The sequence below is a fragment of the Pithys albifrons genome, chromosome 9, assembly GCF_047495875.1.
Source record: "Pithys albifrons albifrons isolate INPA30051 chromosome 9, PitAlb_v1, whole genome shotgun sequence".
NCBI classification, from domain to species: domain Eukaryota; kingdom Metazoa; phylum Chordata; class Aves; order Passeriformes; family Thamnophilidae; genus Pithys; species Pithys albifrons.
The window spans coordinates 37,824,173-37,844,226 of record NC_092466.1 but is presented as its reverse complement, the minus strand read 5'-3'; the positions used below and the strand labels follow the sequence as shown (position 1 = coordinate 37,844,226).

The window sequence follows — 20,054 nt, the reverse complement described above, 5'->3', positions numbered from 1 at the left end:
GTGATCTCCCTCATTAAAGGATTTGCTTCCCCTGAGTAGTAGATTTGGTATCTGGGCTGTTCTGTGCAGGGCCAGGAGTTGGGCTTGAAGAATCCTTGTGGGTCCCTTCCAGGTAAGGATATTCCATGATTTTGTGATGTTACAGAAGAGATTGTTTCTGCCATCCATGGGTCTGTACATAATTGCTGTCCCTTGAGCACTGCTGGTCATCCTTTGCTGTGCAAAGCTCAACTTCCTACAAAGATTTTATTCCAGCTGCAGTACAGTCTCCTCATGTACTCTCATTCCCTGGCCAGATCTCATTGCAGTTGAATCTTATTGTAATAAAAGATGTAACTTTTTCTTCAGTTATTTAGCAAGTGCATATTGGTGGTGAATGGCATCTCTCTGAGGGAATTAGTGGATATTGGGAGCTAATCCAGACCTTAAAACAGTCAATGAAATTGAGCCCAGTCTGTAAAACTGGTAAGAGCTGCTGAATTCACAAGACATCAGAAGACAAGACTCCTCAACTGTACTTGAAGTGCAAAGCTGACCTCTTAGGATGGCAAAGGGTGTAATAGGATAGGTGCTGGTGGGGAAGGTTTGAATACCATTTTGTTTAATCCTCTGGAGGGTTACAACAGCACCATGTGAAGTGAATTTCCCACAGTCCTCCATAAATCAGTGATTTCAGTTTCACAGGGGCTTGCTGACAGTGGCTGTGTGGGCTTCTGCCTCAAAGCCTGGGGTAAGGAAGGAAGGTCAGTCACTCCCAAAATCTGAAGCAGCTGACATTTTTTTCTTCTAGACTATTATTCTCTTTCTCCAGTGTCACTTTTGACTGGACTGCTGTGCCAGGAGGGCTCAGCTGCCCACCACATGTGGGTTCTGTCATTTCAAGGGGTTGCTGGGCAAGTTTTTGGATGAGAACCCCCTCCAAAAGCTCTCAGTGGTCCAAGAAACTACAGATGGGCTGCAGGCCCCTGAACCCCTGGAAGGACTACCTATATTTGTGCTGATTTTAGGACCTGAAAACATCACTGACCTGTGGCACAGTCCAGATGCTGAGCGAGAAAGACTTCAGGGCTGACTTCGTCCTCAATTCTTGTCCTTGTGTTGAGCTCCTGCGCAGCCCTCCAGCCACAGCAAAGGGCAGCAGATGGTGTTCAACCCTCTAAATATCATTTTGGGACACATTAAAAAGATCAGAATTAAGGATGTTTACATGCGCCCAGAGAAAACACACCTTTCAGATCTGCATTTGGGATTCTTCTAGGGTCTGACAGCTAGAGAACTGTAAATGTTTAATAAGCTCCAATAATGTGTACCAATTTCGTATGCAATCTCTTTAATCCTTCAGATAATTTTGCCTCTCTTTAACATCAGTGGGAGAGAATGAATTATTCACTTTAAAGGAGCTGCAATCAGTCTCAGAGATCCCCACCCGGGGGAGCTCAAAGCCATCGCAGTACTGAGTCAGAAAAAGACAGCTTTGAAAGCACATTTCTGGGAATCAAATCCCTGGAGATGCTCCCAATGTCCTTCCCTAGGAGCTCAGCCAGCCAGCCCTCCTGCCCTACTTTCCTTGTCAAAGTCCCTCTGTTGGCAGCACAGTGCCTGTGGGATACAGGGAGGAGCAGAGGATGCTGCTGTGCCACAGGATGGGCTCCGTCAGGACAGCAACACTCAATTTCTAAAATGATCCAGAAAGTTTCTTGCAAAGTTTGTCCCACTTTGCTCACATTTCCATGTGGAACAGTGTGGGATCACAGCCCCTTCAAACAGGGTCAGAGCACCTGTCAGAAACACAGGAGCTGCTTTTTGGGCTGGGAATGGTGCTGCCTAATGAATCCTGGGATAACAATCCCTCTCTCCACTTGCTGTGTCTCTTACACTGCATAAGCTGCCTTAGATTGCAGGCGAGTGCTCTGGTTTTCCTAAAATATGTTGGGGGAAAAGGAAATAGTGTTTCCTCTTTTTTTCCTCACTGTGATGTCTTTTTTTGATCGTTTCTGATAATTTTGTTGCTATTACTATGTTACACTAACCATGGGGGTTTTTTTCAGTAGCACTGAATGTGTTTAATCAAGCAAAGTTGAATTGCAGTTAAAATGCTCATGGGTAAAATTTACCCTCTAAAACATGAGCATCCAACCCCAAAAGAGCATTTTTAGGAAGCTGGCATGAGGAGGTGTTGAGAGGCAGAATTAGGGTATCTGGAGAGTCCCTTCTGCCCCAGAGCAGGTTCCCTTGTGAGACACCTCGTTTATTTGGCTGTCAGCAGCAGGCACAGGCTTTCTGAAGTTTAGGGGGTGGATTTTTGAGGAACTTTACATCAGTTCTTGTGTCTAGAAAATTCACCATCTCCGAATGCCACGGGAAGAGAAGCCCTTGGTTTATTTGGTTTTTACCACCATTCTGGCTGTTCTCTGCAGTTGGCGCACCGTTCCCAGCAGCCCTTCCCTCCGCTTTTTGGGATGCTGTGCTTGGATCCAGCAGCCACTAGGTGCCAGTGCGGCTTTACACAAGAACAAGCTCGCCGCTGAACTGCTCCGGAACTTAGGAAAAATTGTTTTGAGGAATTTGGGCGCCTTGCCAGTTGTTAAATACAGCGCTACTCATCACAGTTGCTCGTCCCTCTCCGGGGCTGCTCTCCTTCCATGTGGAGCCGTTTGTACGAGCTCGGGAGAGGGGCAGAACTCCACCGCGTTTGTTTTGGCTGCCGTGGGACACAAACTGCTGTGAACTTGGGAGGCTTGTTTGTGACCATGCCACAACTTTCCTCCTGTACAAAATCGCATTTGTACAGGGCAAATTCCAAATTTACCGACAGTATTTGGAGGTGAGGCACAGATGCTAAATTAGGATCTGACCCGAGGCACTAGCGCGAGAGGGGAGAAGTCTCTGTTGTCTCCAAGCTTCAGTTGCAGTCTTTGGGATTTGTTTGATCCTGTGGTAGTCTGGTACTTTTTCCATGCATCCCACAGAGGGTATTTGTGTGCAGTAACTCTGCAGGTCCCCCAGCAGCTCTCTGATTTTTAACATCTTCCCAGCTGGGGCTTCATGTGCATGAGGTGGGCCTGGGAACCAAGGAATGTCACTCTTCCAATGTTTCCCTTAACCAGCCCCAAAGCGGGATGTGGACAGTCCCCATTTCCTGTAGATAGCTGGAGCCAGCCCAGGGTGGGGCTCTGGGCATGGAGAGGAGTTTGAGGTGGCAGGGCATGTCCAGGGAGAGCTGCCCACCTCAAGCATCCCTGAAGGACAGTCTGTCCAAGCCCCACATTGTCCCTTAACAAAGCGCAGCTGAGAGTTGCAATTTAAGCCAGGACCGAGATTTTGGGGGGACACAATAGATTCCAGCCCTTGAAAGAAAGGAGCATCCCATCAGAGCACTATGAGCAGCCTCAGGGCCAGGCTGACCCCCAGGTAGTGAACAGCAGCAATTTGTCATCCCTTCAAAGGTGTGCTTTTCCCCCCCAAAAAGGAGAAATCCAGGTCGGTATGTGATGGGAAAATGAGATGGTCTCTGGGAGATTTAACTGGAATAGTGGGGAAAAGGGAGCCATACAAGCTCAAAGGTAAAGCAACTCCCCTTGAAAGTCACTGGAGAGGTTGTCCCATGGAATTCTTGAGGGGGTGTCAGTGGGATGTTTCAGGGCTTATCCAGCTCCAGAGGAGTTGTTTTATTCTCCCTCAGACATGTTTTATTCTCCCTTGGCACCTCAGATGTGCTGCAGAGATCTCCAGCAAAGGGCTGGCTGGAGAAGGGAGATGGAAAATACAGGGGGATTTATCTCCTGCCCTACAGGCAGACAAATATGAGGCCTCTACTGATTTTTCTGAGCCACTCATCTTCTCATCACTTAACACCTCAAACATGTCTTAGACTGTTGGGTGGAGAATGGATATGGGGTTTGGCTCTGTCTTGCTCTCCACAGGGAACCCACATCTTTACAAATGGGAAATAATGGGGGTTTTTAAGTTGTGTGGTGGTCTCCAAAACTGACCATCCAGCTGCTGCTGAGCAAAGGGGGAATCTCAGTTCCCGAGAGGGAAAATGTTCTGGCACAAAAGCAAATTCTGCCATTGCCCTGGTTCCAAAGGAAAGGAAAGCAGGGCATCAGGAAAAGCTAATGAGGGAAAATAATAGAGCTGGCAGAGCTGCTGTTCTCTCTGGAGCCCAGAGTACAGCTGACCTCTTTGTAAGTCTGTGAGAACAATGTCAAGCTATTTTGGCAAAATCTCTTTTGGCTTGGTAGGGAGGCCTGTGGCTGAGGGCTGTGTGCTACCAGCAGCAAAGTACCAGCCCTTCTTCCCATTTCTTGGGCTCAGGATCTCTAAAAGTTGCAAAATCAGAACAGGAATTGCTGTTTCTCAGTTGTTTAACTATGATGGTCTTCCAAGGAGCAGGTTATTATCTTAAAATGACCAGGGCTGCATCTGATTTACCTATTGGTGACCTAGCAACAGGCTCTTCTCAAGGTGGGGCCAACCCCTCACAGCCCTAAATCGTGTCACCTCACCTACCTCCTGATTTTTGCATGTTGCTGTCTTGCTGTTGGTATCACCCGCAGGAAATCTCCACTGAGATCAGGTAAGAAACAACTACCACTGTAACAGATTTATAACAAAAGTGATTCCTGTAGCATTGACAGAGAACTAAATATTGACCAGAGAGGTGGTGGGGAAAAAACGCCAACCCCTTAATTTTTCACTTAAAGGTGCAGGAGGATAAAACTGCTGATTTTCTGCTGCATGAGCTCGATGAGTGTCACCAAAGTGCTTGTGGAAAACAATCCCAGCACTGCTGAACAGCTTGTGCCCTGCCTGTCTGACCTCAGATCGATCCCTGCAGAGCAGAGCGTGCTCTTATTTACCATGCACAGGATGGAACTTGGGGTATAAAGGAACAGAGACATGTGTGTTGGCTCAAAAAGTTTTAATGATGTTTCCAAGTCCTCAGATTACTCAAAAATTACAGACCTGCTTCACAGAATTTAACCCCGGTTATAATTTGCTTGTAACAGATAATTGAGATGCCAATTCCACTTCATTCTCTTTTACACACATGATCGTCCTCCAGTTAATGGAAAGTGTGATTTTTTCACTACACTCCATAGTGTTAAAACTCTATACAAATATTGTACTATGTGTACAAAAATAAGTGCTTCATACACACACTTCTTTAATACTGCTTCTTGCCCTTTTCTTTGACATCTTACTGAACTTATATAAATAGCTGAAAAAGCAGACTAAAGTTTCTGAACATGGAAAGTGAGGAACATTTCCTGCCAACGGTGGTCTTTTAGAGACACACACTCCTGGACGTGTCACTCGTTGGCAAACATGACTTACAGACATAGACAGAAGAGGAAAAAAAAGCCACGATATCCATAACACTCTCAATTATTTTGCCCTCTATGAACAGCTTTGTCATTTCAAGTGTGACCAACAGCAGCCACAGAGGGCTTGTAATACCTTTAGGGTCACCCTAACAAGCTACTTTATAAATAGAAGGGGTCTAGCGGGACCACAGACTTTACAGCTTATGTGGTTTTGTTCCATTCTGAGTGAAATCGAGGCAGCTGAAGCATGAGAAAAGGAAACACTTAGTTCCCAGTAGTCAGTGACAGACCACTGGGTTTTGTACAGCTTTGGGAATGCACAGGAAAAACTCCTCTGGGAATGACTTGTGTGCTGTCACACCCCATCATCTAGACCGGACAAAAAATTTGGGGCCAGATCTGTTGAAATTGATGGTTATCATCAACCCAGCTGATGACACCCATCAATTCTCCCTCTAAAGGTTTTTTTGTCCTAGACTGCGCAGATTCAAGTTGTCACAGTGTGCACTACTGCATAGGATATGTGATATAGGACTAATGTTCTGTCCAACACTGAGTTCCTCCTCTGTCTCTGGAGCATCATTACTCCTGCCTCAATCCCATGGCAAAAATAAATGGATAATGCTCTCCTGCTGTAAACCAAAGGGTGCTCTCAGCATTCCCTAAGTGTTCAAACACAACACCAAGTCCGGTGCTCTCCAAAACAAGAGGTGCTTTCACTGCTGGCATGAGCCCTCTGCCAATAAACTCATTTCTGCTGGAATCACAGCAGCCTTGATTTAATGTGTAAAGCAGCACTGGCAGCCAGGCAGGACTCTTTCCAAACTGTGAAAATGTTCTTTGTATGTAATTTTGTTCCTGTAGAGGTGCCCGTTATTACTGGGCCATGGCTTTGAGCTCTCATGCTCTAATTAAGTAGAGAATTGGCCTTAATGAATAGCTCTTTTCTGGCCTTCAGCCTTAATAGCCCTAAAACTTTCCCTGTCTTTCAGTGAATGTGCCATTTGATGGGAAGTGGACAAAGACACATCGTTACCTGCTGATTTGTGGATATGTTTGGGAAGGAGCAAAGCAAGAGGGAGAACTTTGCTGAGTGCTTGCCTCCTGCTTTAAAAATCAGTTTAGCACTGTTTGGCTGGGCAGAAATGTTTATAATCGATGACTCTTTGCCTTGGCTGTGCCAGAAAGAATTTCAACGGCACTTGAGGTGCCTGAATGCATCATCACAGTGCTGGTGGCACGGGGTGCTCAGGGCAGTGGGAACCAAATCCATGTGGCCAAAGGGTGGAGGCTGCTCTGCCTGGAGGAGAAACTTAGGGGTGAATGGAGGAGAATTCCTAGTGCATGGAGGGTTTTCCTGGAGACACCCTTCCTTCCCTGGTCCCGTCTCACAACATCCTCGGGACCAGCTGTTTTCAGCACAGGTCTTGCTTGTAAACACACACACAAAATAGGCTGTGTGTGTATATATATATATATATATGCTTAGGTATGTGTATATATATGTATATATAGATATACCAGAGAGTCACTCATTTTCTGGGGTGAGCTTTTGCTTTCTACAGTGAAAATCTGATTTTGCATGATTTTTTTAATTTCTCCTTCCCTCCCCTTCCCCCCTCCCCCCCCCAATATCCTGCTACAAAGCTCAAGAACTACAAGACTGAAACTCCAACTAAAATTAACTTTAGGTGAGAGATTAGTTTAAAATCATGAGGGTGTAAGAATTACCAGACTGAGATTTTTTTTCCTTTCTGCCTGTGCTTGATTTAAGGGAACATGATTAGATCCAGGATTAAAATGCTCCGTAGCCATCACTGCGAGCGGCGACTGCGAAGGCAGGATAGGCTTCATATGCTGCATAAGTTGCTAAATCTTGTCCCATAGTCACTGCTTGCTTGAGCTGAGTGGCTGTGACAGTGGCAGCTGCATTAGCAATGGTATACCCTGCAGGGAAAAGGAAGGAAAAACTGTAGATTAATGAAAATTCATTCCAAACTCACCATCACCTGGTAGGTTTTGATGGGAAGACTTTGCAGGGGATGGCAATGGCTAGGGAGCAATGAGTTTGTTAAAGGGAATGAGCTAATTAAATTATATAGGTCATTTCTTGCATGGGGTTTTTTCCCTCCATGTTAAAGGTAGTTGAGAAAAAAGCTGGAAAATTAATGTGCTTCCTCTCCTATGATTTCTTAAACGCAGTGCTTGAAAAATACCCCTCTCTGTTGAATATTTTTCCCTTAGTTTTCAATTATTTCTGAGCTAAGAGGGTGTTAATGGTGCTCTCTACACATCCTCCCATGCATGGCATGAGAAGGGCAAGAAAATGGCATAATATAAGGGGAATTTGGACAGATTTCATAGGGAAAATATGGCTGTGCTACCCTTCACAGCCAAAACACATGGAATTCAGGACAACCATGTCAGAGGGGAGGGAAACTCCCTCCATGCAGTATCAAGGAGAAAATATTTAGTAGACTGTTTTTTTTATTCCCATCAGTTTCTATTGGAAAATGTGGTTTCAACACTTCAAGGTTTTCCACGGGAAGATGTTTGCTTTGCTGAGTTGTAATGAATCCCTGGGAAAACAAACATGGGTTGGGGCTGGGTTTTCTGAGGGAAGAGCAGAGCAGCCTGTCGACCAGACCACAGTATTGTGTTGTGAATCAAGAGTTAAGACAAAGCCTAAACTTAGGCTCTGCTGCCAAACTACACCTCCCAGGGTCCAAAATTTCTGTGTGACCATCTGGGCAATGGGATCAACTCAGGGTCAGTTGGAGCCGAGGTCCCCTTGGTGGGGCAATGGAGATATTGGGCAACACTGAGCATAGGCTGCCTCATTGGAGGTGTTACTGTGGGGTAAAACATGAGAAATTCACCATAACTTGAGTATTGTGGCTCTTCAGAGTGTTTTCTTTGTACAAGCAAAGCCAGGTGCAATGTTTTGACCAGGGACTGAGAAACTTAAGGCAGATCTGCCACCACCAGAAGAGGAATGAGCTGGTACCTGGGCACGGCCTGAGCTGAGCTGTGCTGCAGCAAGCACTGGCCAAGGAGCAGTGTGTGTTGCAAGCACAAACTTCAATGCATGTCAATTTGTCAAGTTCCCAAGCCAAATAAATAATGGTGGCTGATAGAAAAGGAGAGATTCTAATAAGGCAGTAAGTGGGGACTGGATTCAATAAAGAGCCCATTTGGTTTCCACGCTGCGGAAGCCCTGCACAAACCCAGACAAATTGATTTTGCTGTGGCTTTTGTGGACTCCTGTGGCAGGAAGCCGGATAGATTTTTTTTTTTTACTTTTTTTAAATCCATCCTTGAGACACTCCAAACAACTCAGTAGTACTGACTAATGCGTTCCTCATGTGCAGTGTGGCTTGTGTTGCTGCCACTGCATCACAATAACCATCATGCTGGAGAGCACAGCAAATGTAATGCCTCTGAGCTGAATTCCTGTGTTTTCCATGACTTCTCAAGCTTTTTTGAGCAGTTGCAAGAGCTATTGAGTATGAATTCCCAAAGTGGGGAAAAAAAACCCTTCCAGTGTGGGTGTGAGAACTGGAATCAGATCCAAACCTTCATGGCTGCGTCATTTCGTTGGCAGATGAAATCCTAAGCGTTGATTCAAAAGGAGTTGGGGGTACTGGGAGAGGATGGATGGGCCATGAATCAGTGAGCTGTGTGTCTTTGCAGTGAGGAAGATCCACTCCATCCTGGGTGGCATCAGCCAGCAGGTCCAATGAGGGGACTCATCCCAGATGTGGCACTGAGGATGCCAGTTTGAATCCTGCATCTTATCTGGGGCTCCCAGCTGAAGGGAGGCATTCCCAAACTGGAAGGAGTGCAGAGGAGGTATGCAGCTGGGATGGGCCGCTGGATGGTGAGGATCCCCATCCTTGGACACGGCCCCAGCTCTCCTGGACACAGCTCCAAGCAGCCTCCTGCATCTGTGGTACCGACCTGCAGGGTCAGGCTGGGAGCAGAGATCCCCCACCCTGGTGCCTACAGCCTGAGCTGCTCTGTGGTTTGTACCCTGTAATTTGGGTAGTCCTCGTAAAAGATAAATTACTTTATAGGCAATAAACTAGAACAGGTTGTGGCTGCCCCATCCCTGGAAGTGTCCAAGGCCAGGTTGGACAGGGCTTGGAGCAACCTGGGCTGGTGGGAGGTGTCCCTGCCCATGGCAGGGGGTGGCTCTGGGTGGGCTTTAAGGTCCCTTCTAACCCAAACCATTCTGGGATTCCATGATAAAGATGCCATATACATAAGTAATTTGAGTAAAGGCATGTGGGGGAGCATGATCAGCTCTGTACTCTGTGGCCAGAACCAGGTTCATTCTTGACATCTGTGAGGAAGCAGCAGGAAAAATAATATTCCAGGAGACCTTTGCTGTACAGACCTTCCCATACCTGGAAAAGCTGGCGCTGCAGGAGGCACCTCTGCTCCCTCCACGGGAATCCCCAGTGTCTGAAGGGTGAATTCTGCTGCGTAGGTTTTGGCTTCATCGATGTAGGCACTGAGCTTGGGTGGTGTGAAGGGATGTCTGTGAGCACAGCAACATGTTAGCTGGGTTTGTTTTCCCTATGGCTTTCCTGCAAGATGTTTTGATCTGCTTAGAGCTGGCATCATCCCACAGATCCAATGGAAGCTTTATTTTTACTGTGCTGGTGCATTAACACAAGTGCTCTCCTCGTAGCAGTCTGAGTTCTTTGCTGAGGTTATTGACTCTGTGTTTCACTCTGGACACAACATCCTCTCAGAGTTTGTTGTGCATCTTCAATCAAAAAAAAAAAGGCCTGCTCTGTTTTTCTTTACAATACACAGCAAACGGTAGTTTAGGTCAGAAATGTTTTGGATCATATTTGGAGCCAAAATATCAGCACATTCCTTCAAGTTCATTTCCCCACAGGACCTATCCTATGCTTTATTTTTGTACTAAACCCCCCCCCCTTTTGCCTGACTTTGTCTGGCTTTCTGTAATGTTTGCACCACCAGGAAGAGAGCACCAAGCATGGCAAACATCAGTCTATTATAGTTTGTGGATAATTTTCTCCCTAATACATTAAAAAAATTAAAAGTAAATAGAGTCCTGAGTGGCTGTGTTTTGAGAAGAGATGCTAGATAAAATGCCACTTAAAAAATAAATCCTAAACCTCAGAAAACCTCCAGTAATTACATACATGGTGGGGTTCTGGCTGGCAAGGGCAGGGATGGTGATTTTGTACAGGAAGAGCTGTCTTTGATCCTGGCCGATGGCAGAGTGGAGCTGGTAAACAGGCTGCCCCCAGTTGTTTTTCTGGCAGATTTCTTCTAAGATCTAGAAGGGAGAAGAGGGATTTTTGCTCAGGTTAATTGGTGCACAGAAGCCTTCTTGCCCAGCTGCAGCCCCTGAGCTGGTCAGCTGCCTTCCCTCCAGAAGGTTTTCAGGGAGTCGTGGCAGCTTAGTAGAAAAACGTAAAATAAATGGCAGTCAGGTTACTACAGTCACCTTCAAGTATAAGATTCATCTAAATGTCTTATACTTCAAAAACCTGTTTAATTCCTGAAGTTATTCCCTGTTAAATTGGATGTCTTTGTCCTTTTGCTGATTAGCTGTTTCATTCTGGTTTCAGTGTAGTTTCCTTTGAATTCTCCTCAGAAACCCTCTCTCTGCACTGCTACTTCAGAGTGCTATAAAAACTCCAGTGGCATTCATCTTCCCAGCTCTGCTGCCCCCCTGGCTTAGGGGGTTACAGAGCATGAGGAGTCCAAATACTCCTCTTTTTGAAAAGAAAAAAGGTTGTGTTTCCATCCAGTTAATTACACAGGCTTCAGCAGGCCAGTTCTGCTTTGGGTTTGAAAGGGGAAAGCTGAACCACACTGCCCTTGGCCTCAGCACAGCACATTCCGTGGTAATTAGGAGTCGCTGTCCAGAACTGTTCCTGCTTCAGCTTTGGGTTTCAGTGTCTCCAGCCCTCTGGGTGTGTGCTGTCCCCAAGGCTTTGGACACAGGGTAGTATTGCCATGCCCCGCTGTGCGGGTGCTCAGCACCATCACACCCATCACCTGGCTCAGAAGATGGGGTGTCCTGGGGCTTTGGGACTTGGCCGTGTTGCCACTTGGGTCAGACCTGAGACCTGTGTCTTCACGGAATCATGAAATGGTTTGGGTTGGGAGGAACCTTAAAGACCACCCTGTTCCACCCCCTGCCATGGGCAGGGACACCTCCCACCAGCCCAGGCTGCTCCAACCTGGCCTGGGAAACTCCCAGGGATGGGGCAGCCACAGCCTCTCTGCCCAACCTGTGCCAGGGCCTGCCCACCCTCCCAGGGAAGGATTCCTTCCCAATATCCCATCTGTCCCTGCCCTCTGGCAGTGGGAAGCCATTCTCTGTGTCCTGGCACTTCAGAGCCCTGTAAATAGTCTCTCTCCACCTTTCTCATGGGCTTCCTTCAGGTACTAGAAGGCTACAAGGCCACATTTAAGGCACCTCAAAGTCTTGCTGTGATCCCCCTTATTTGAAACTTACTCTTAATTTCATATAAGATTAAAATGTAAACATCAGTGCTGCTTTTAATTTTTCAATCAGAGCTCCAACTGAATTTTAGCTCCTTGTGTGCAAATAGTTTATTACATTTCTTGACTGTGGCAACACTTATTCCCTGCTGTCCCAGCACCTTTGTATTTATAATGTTACATCATTTGAATCCTCAGTAAGGCAGACCTGCTTAGTAACAATGAGCATCCCAACTAAGCAGTGAGAGTAAAATCATGCAAAGATGGTGTTGGAATGGCCTCACACAGCACATGGGCAAGGCTGACCATGCTGACAGGTGCTAATGAGGTTGTCCTATTAATGAGGCTGTCATAGAGCAAACTGTAGGTGTTGTGAGAGAGCAGCAGTGGGGGGATTAGGGAGCTCAGCTGCTGGGAGAATGTGCCCCAAAGAACAAGTGTTGTAAGTCCTCAATGCTGAAACACACCCAGTGGGAGTTTGACGTGGATGGGAAGAGGAAAAATGGCGTTTCACCTGCCCCAAGACACTGCAGAACCACTCAGGTGATGTCACAGCATGAGTAGAAGGTGTCCCGTGGTAGGGGGGCTGGAACTAGATGAGCTTTTAGGTCCCTTCCAATCTAGGCCATCGTATGATACCACAAGATGTTGATAAAATAGAGTAAGAGGACTGTGGAATTTTGCAGCAGGGAAAAAAAATCCACTATCCAGTTTCTGGGAGAAAAAAGGATGTTTTGATAGACTTTGGCCAGCTAGATGCTGTGGCAATTCAGTGTTAATAAGCAAGATGTGCTTCAAAATTCAGGGTGAAATTGGTTTCTCATGCTGCTTTGAAGAATGTAATGGCAAAGAAGTTACTGTAAGAGCTGGACCTGCAGAAACTCAGGGAATTTGCTCTGGATTTCTCCTCAGCCCTCATCCATCCATCTGGATCCCAAATCAAAAGCCTCCTTGTGCAACCAGAGTTTCTGTACTGGGCTTGGTTGTGGTCAACACCTCTTTGAAATGTACATTATTTTCTTACATGTGAGGATTCATCCCGCCTGATGCATCTCATGTATAAACTCATTTTGGGGGGAAATTTCTTTGCCCTGGGTGCTTTTATGGAGGAACAGCCATAACTGGATTTCATCTTACCCCCACAGGTGTCTGTGACAACTCTCCTCCGAGGCTGAGGGAGATCTTAAAGTTCCCCTCCAACCAAGACTGTCCTAGAAATCTGTGGGTGGATGCTGTTCTACAGCGAGGCAGGTGGGTATTGCAAGATGCACCCAGTAGTACTGATTTTTTCTACTATCTTTTGAGATGCAGGAATGGATTTAATGCTCGTTCCCCAGCACAGATTCAACCAGGGCCGCGTTTTTCCAAGAGCATTTTGGGCAAAGCCAACCGTTGGCCGTGCTGCGGCTGCTCCTGGGGGTGCACGTACCTGAGGGGCGAGTTTGATCCCTTGGGGCTTTAGTGTGACGTGGTTCATGGGCGTGAGCTCCATCCCTGGCAGGAGGTCGTAGAGTTTCTCCTCGCCCCTCTTTTCTTTGAGCTGGTATCCGCGCCCCAGGCCCGTGTACGCCAGGTAGCCGCGACCTCCCAGGCCTCTAACTCCCGCAGCCCCTACAGGTACATTCATGTAAATTTCTAGGAATGTAAGAAGGCATTAAACTGAATCAAATCACGGGAAAAACGACCCTGAGCCTTGCTGAAATGGAAAAGTTAGGGGAAGGAGACAGGCAGGAGACCCCAGTGCTGGGATCACCCAGGCTCGACACTGACACCCTTTCTCTTTGTGCTCTTATGCTTGGATAGCTGAGGGGTTTGGGGGGGACATCTGCTTCTTTCTGACCCAGCTTCCATCTCCTCTGGTCAGTTTTGATTTCATGATGCTTTTCTACCCAGATTTGCAGGTGAAATGTGGAGAGGGGGAAGCTGGTATCTTGTGTTGCCCACCAGTGCAATTTCACCTCTGGAAGAATTAGAGTTGATACAATTTGACCCTGATATGAACAAAAATCCTTTTTGTTTTTCCATCATTACACATTCCACCATTTTCCCTCAGGGAACCCTGTTTTAGAGTTTGGGGACACCAAAAGGCAAGAGAGGGATGGTGGGTTATCACATCTGCACCTTTCCCAATGCAACCTTCATGGAAGCTGGTTTCACCTCTGTGGGAAAAACATGAGGCACAAGGGAAATTCCTGCTGCCCTGTCCCCTTCCTTGCAGAGGGAGAAAAATTGGCCATTGTGGTCCAGGGGCACCACACAGGGCCCCAGCCTGCTGCAGGACTTGGCCATGGGCTTGGGGACACAAGGCATGATCTAAGGAAGGAAGATCAAATGAGTAGAGTTTTTTGGGTTCTTTTGCCAGCCCCAAACTTACTTCTGCACTTACCAAATGGTGTCTGCACTAATATTTAATTTGGGAGTAGCTGAGTGGGGGGATTTGATTTGGCCCCAGGCATGGTCACCAGCTTTCACCAGTTTTCAGGAATAGTCTCTTTTTCCGTAGGCTTATTATTATTAGGTTAATTGTCCCCCTAAACAATGCTCCATCTCCTAGAGCACACAGTTAATGGCTTTCTTGATTTCAGTGCTGGTTGTCTACCCTGTATCAGGGCAAGGTGACCTCATTGGGAAATTCCTTGGCTTTGGGTCAGAAAACACTAGGACTGGCAAAACTTTCCCTGTGACCTTTAAAGCGAAGAGGAAACACAGTGGTGAGCTGTGCTGGGGCTGTTTGTGTGCTCTGCCTCTGAAGGAGGAACAGGAAAATTGTTTTGTTTGGTCTTCCCTGCTGAGGCAAAACCAGGAGGATTCGTGGTTTATTTACACTGGACTGAGGGCAAAATGGAAGCTCTTTCAGGAAAATGGTTATTTTTTCATCTAAGTCTGCTGGAAGATTGCCTTTGGGAAGGACAGAACCCAAACCCTGCATTTTCCCTCCCTGTCTGAAAGCTGCGCAGGAGCCAGGGCAGAGCCGATGTCCCCACACACACCTAGGGATGCCCTGGAGGGGCTGCTTTGCTGGAGCTGTGTGGAGTTACCTCGGACGGAGGGGGGCCGGAGGATGCTCCTGCTGCTGAGCCCCTTGGCAGTGGCGGGGAAGTGGAGGTTGGGGATGGCGGCGTAGGCTTGGGGTGCGTAGAACACGGGCGCGCCCAGGTAGGCGGCGGTGGGGTCGTACACGTGGCCGAAGGTGTAAGTGTACTCTCCGGGCAGCACCGTGCCCCGGCCGCCCGTGCCACGCGTGTATCTCACGTAGCTGTCCTTGTCCACAGGCTTGGCCAAGGTCACCTCGATGGGTGACCCGTCCAGCACCTTCACGCCGGCGCGGGGGGAGAGAGCAGGGGAGAAGGGTAAGGCTCCAGACTGCACATGGGTTACCCTACCCAGGGAGGAGGTTTCCCCACGTGGTTTGCCAATAGGATGTGAGGGTGGAGAAAAGCACCCCCAAACCCCTCCCACGGGTAGAAGAAGGCACCGGGTCGGTGAAGGCTTAAGGTGTTGAGAGCACTCAGCCCTGACTCCAGCTCCTTAACCAAACCTGCACAGCCTTCCAAAGGCTTCACTTCCCTGCAAAGCAGCTTGAGAAGCAGCGAGACTGCCTGTGCTCTGGGGGGAGCAGCAGGAGCGCTGGAAATAGCAGAGGGTTAACACCTCGCTGGGAACCACTCTGGCACTGCAACTCCGTGAATGACACGTAGCGCAAGGAGGACTGAACACAGCGACCTCCCTGCAAACCTGCGTCCGAACCCACGGCACATGTTCCGGGCTGGCCTTGCCTGTCCCAGTTTGCCGTTCACACGCTGCCTGCGAGTGCTGGTGTTGGCAGACGTGGAACAGGGATGTGAGTGTGAGCCAAGGGAGCCCATAACCCCTCGTTTCCTAGTTCTTCTTTCAGATTTCTCTGCTTCCCTCCCCCTTTTCTGAGCAGTCTGAGCTGGGCAAACATTTAGCATGAATATAAGGAGCCTAAATGAATAGTTTGTGTCCATCAGAGCTGCTGAAAAACAAATTCGGGAGCATAAAAGCAGCCTGCAAAGAGAAAATGAGGATAACACCTCCAGGAGGATTTTGTAGCTCATAAGGCAGGAGGCTTTGTTTCAATTGTTTATAAAATAATGTATCCTAGCCCCAAGAATTAGTATTTATAGTGCTTTACCTTTCCATTCAGTGCTTTCATAGCTTCCACTGCATGTTCTCTCTTATTAAAGTGCACAAAGGCGTAGTCTCTAATTTTCTTCACTCTCTCTACTGCACCTGTAGAAAATGTTTGAATATTACTAGGAAATGGGTATTAGTTGGAAAATACAGGTCTGAAAGAGCAACTATCTTGGGTTATTAGAGAGAAAAGGCTGACCCAGGTAAAAGAACAAGAGCAAGAGGATACTTCTTAGGTTGTATATGGCATAGGAAAGTAAATCTAGAATGGTTATAGTATTCCTAGACAAACTACAAGTGTTTGGGAGCAGACACGAGTGTCCACTTTGAACACGAGTGGTTTTCTCCTGTCCAAAATGCTCTGTTGGACACTACCTTTGGTCTTGTGTCTCCCTGCTGTGACAGCCCACTCAGCTTCTGGGACACAGGGTGATTTTCCAAGACTTGAGTTATGGGAGTTATATGCTAATGCCTTGTCTACAAGTCAAGGCTTTAATGAACTTGCAGTGTTTTGAACATCCTTCTCCTGCCTCCTGTACAGTGTTCCATGACACCAAACCTCTCCTGAACACACCATTTTGCTCTTCCCTGATTTCCCAGCAATGTGATACCCACCCTTGGGTCCAATCTATGGAGGGAACACCCATATGATGTTAGAGGGGGAGTGTTGTTGGAAAATGTACCAGGGATGAGGAATTTTGCCACAATGCCTAGGGAGCAAGGGAGGGCTCTTCAGTGAGGTGTGTGTCTCAATAGAAGTCATCAGGCGCTGAATTTGGGGATAGATTTAAGGGGTGATACTTGTAGTGGATGACAGTTTAAGATCCGTAAGGAATTCCAGGTCATGTCTGTGGAGCCCATAGATGTGGTAACTGCTCTGTCATGGGGACCTCTGGATCATAACTCCTTTGGATCATTTTTATTGGCTAACTTGGTAATGTTAAACCAGCTTCTTAATGCCCTGGATGAAATGTAACTTCAGGTGAGTGGTGCTGACATGCAGCTCAGTGACTGAGGCAGAGAAACAAGACAGAGGAGTGAATAATTTTGGATCCTTTCTGGCTTTTTTGATCCCACTAGAACTGTATTTCCTCTCCACAAAGCTGAAATTTTGCTGGTCTGGTGTGCCCATTCCTGATTTTATTCACCCAAGTCAAAGCCGTCCATAAAAAAAAAAATCCAAAAAATAAAAAAAATTCTAACATGAGCACAAATTATAAAGTGAAAACTAAAGATGATACAGAACTTCTGTTGTACTGGCAAACTTGTCTTAGGAGCAAAGGCAGATGAGTGTTACCAAAACGTCAAAAGGGCACAAATGTGTTTCTGGGGAGTGTGAGCTGTTCAGTGCTCAGCAGCAAAACTGGGTAAATGAGAGAAGGAATCAGTTAAGAGAGTGAGATGATATAAATTTAACTCAGGGGTAAAATGGGGTCTCCAACATCTTGATGGTGGCGACAAGTATCAGCCAGAAATGTTGGAAGGACATAAGAAAAGCTCATGAAGACCTCTGCATTGCAGCCAACACAGAAAAAGGCACAAAAAGAGCAGCAGTGAATAGCCAGTGAAGGGAAAATGAAGCTCTGTCATGTATTTTAAAAATTAATAGAAGGAAGTTACTAGGAATGAGATGAAAGGAGATTTCACAGACCAGGCAGAAGTTCCTAATGCCTAATGGACTGTGTGGCTTGGAGAGCTGCAGAAATGGGTTATTTTTGCTTTGTTGGTTTTGGGTGGAATTTCCTCAAGCTGGAGCAACTCAGAAGTAAAATCTCCTTTGAAAGGCAAGAGGATTTTTATTCCAAACAAATCAGCTTGCTTTCTGAAAACCCTCACCCTAAGCACATGTAACATTCACTTGAAGGAATACTGTGTTAAAAGATAAATGCTGATTATTCACAAATTTACAGGAGAATGGGGTGGGTGTATGGAAATTACCAAGTTCAGAATTTAGATAGATTAGATAAAAAGGATTTGTATTAGATCACTCTGTTTTTATCATCATCCCTTGCCACAGAAGAATGCTGAAATCACGCAGCTGCATCACCAACTCTCTTTTTGTGACACAGGCATCCCCATGCAGCATTTTGGATGTCTTCCAGTTGCCAATCACCCTGGAAAGGTTATGAGTGTTGTTAGCTGGAAAATAAGCTGTCCTTAATGGGATGACATGGTGTGCAAGTTGGGTGGGAGCCTTCTGCCTAATGACAATTTTTGTGGCATTACACATGAACATTTTACAGCTGAAAATAGCTATTTTTATCTCCTCCTTTGGCATCTTATGAGTGGAGAAATATTTCTATTGGCAGTAGAGGCATTTATCAGTGGGTTCCTACCTGGTTTGATGTTGTTGAACTCCTTTTCTATGGTCTCTTCAGTGGTTGAGAGCATGAGGTTCCTCACATAGAGGATTTTTACTGATGACATGGTGTCTTCATCCACCTCCACCTCTGGCTCTGCCCAGTCCACAGCGATGGGGTGACCCCACAGCTGGATCCTTCCTTTAAAAGGATAGGCATGCTCAGTGTCAGACAGGCTTTGGTTCTTCTCCCTTCTGCTCAGACACTATTTCATGTGCAATGTGAGCAGCACAAGAGGCCAAATTCTGCAAACACAACCCAAAAAGCCTTTCTGGCTCCGAGCACTGCTGCTTCATCAGCTCATTTCCAAGAGCAGATGGTCACACTTTGGGTATGCTCCCGCTCACACCCCAGGTGCCTGCAGAAATTCAGCACCCAGAATTGAAAGAAGTAGAAACACAGCATAACTCACTAAATTCCACATTCCCTGGAATGCTCCCTAAAGGGAAATCTAAAAAAATCCCTTTTGGCTGCAAAAGTTTCATTCCTGAGATAACAGCAAAAGGGATGCCGAAGTCCCGGCGGATGAAATGGAACAGCAAAAGCGAGGATGTCTGTGTGTTTAAATTCTTTTGGACCCCTCTGGGTGAAGTTGCAGCAGGAGAAAGGAGGGACACACAAAGTGATGAGGCACAAAGTGATGAGGGTGTGGGTGTGGAGGATAAACCCGTGGGCTCTGTGCAGTGTGGATAAACCGCTGAGGGGCAGAGAGTAAGACGAGCAAATAGGTAAATAAAGGGGGTGATGTAGTTAAAGGGGTGATGTTGCCATGGCATCACTCTGAGGGCCATAATCATCTGCACTGAGCCACGTGAGCTGTTAAGTAGCTGATTAGTCAATTAGTGATGTCTGATGTGTAACAAAAAGGGATTGCCCCAGTCTTGCCTCAGAACTGTGGGAGTGGGAATGAGGAGCAGGACACTGGGCAGGGCAGAGGAACTTTAGGCAGTGATGGTTTGTTCACCTGGTCTTCTCCTGGAGGGCCGCGGCTGAATGCTGGTGACAGAGCCTGGGTTGATGCCTCCAATCCTTCACCCTTTGAGAAGATGCAAAGGCATCTGACATGGGCATTTCCCTGGATTCAAGGGGTGATTTTCACTTCCTGTCTGTGTGCGTGTGTAGGACGAATGTTGCCATTTTAGATTTATAATTTATGTATGTGTATGTGTAATTTATAATTTCTAATAGTTAAGTTAGATGTATGGTGATGCTGCACTTAGGCAAAATTCAATTGAATCATTTTACACATGTTAAATTAGTCAATATATTAAGAAGTGCTGTTATTGAGTTGATTAGGTATTGTTATGACTTATAAATCAATTAGACCTAGACCCCTAACCCAATCTGAGACTGAGTTTGGCAAGTAGGTTCACTCCCTTGCTTTTTCCCTCCTTACTCTTTTGCCTCCCTGGTCTCCGCAGAAGTCATTCTAGATTGCTTTAATCTTATTTTCCTTTGTACGTTTTATCTGTTCAGTAAGTAATAGAGTGAACATTGCCATAAAAGTTAGTTGGGCTTTTGCAAATTCATGTTAAACCCGCTTTTGTCAATACCTTGCTAGTCATTTTTAAGTGACATAAACCACTCACTTACATCAGAGGGGAAAAAGAAACTCCTGCAAAACATTCCTTGCCACAGCTAAAAGGCACCATCTCTGCTTGGACAACCCACCTGAGATGGGATGGGAGCTACACAATCAGAGGGTGAGGGTAGG

At 46.5% G+C, this 20,054-nt stretch overlaps 1 protein-coding gene across 4 annotated transcripts in view; it reads right to left on the bottom strand.

Moving 5' to 3' along the window:
- Positions 1 to 4,907: 4,907 nt before the first annotated feature.
- A1CF (APOBEC1 complementation factor) overlaps positions 4,908 to 20,054 on the bottom strand; it is a 29,307-nt gene continuing 14,160 nt past the window's right edge. For 2 of the 4 annotated variants that reach the window (XM_071563929.1, XM_071563933.1), the window contains 7 exons: positions 18,317 to 18,481; positions 15,982 to 16,079; positions 14,864 to 15,137; positions 13,255 to 13,460; positions 10,511 to 10,647; positions 9,740 to 9,873; positions 4,908 to 7,277 (listed from right to left, as the gene is read on the bottom strand). In XM_071563929.1, coding sequence (XP_071420030.1) covers positions 7,126 to 7,277; positions 9,740 to 9,873; positions 10,511 to 10,647; positions 13,255 to 13,460; positions 14,864 to 15,137; positions 15,982 to 16,079; positions 18,317 to 18,481 — 1,166 coding nt within the window. In that variant the 3' untranslated portion in view covers positions 4,908 to 7,125. Of the gene's footprint in view, positions 7,278 to 9,729; positions 9,874 to 10,510; positions 10,648 to 13,254; positions 13,461 to 14,863; positions 15,138 to 15,981; positions 16,080 to 18,316; positions 18,482 to 20,054 lie in introns of all 4 variants that reach the window. The other 2 variants (XM_071563930.1, XM_071563931.1) reach the window with 2 other exon arrangements.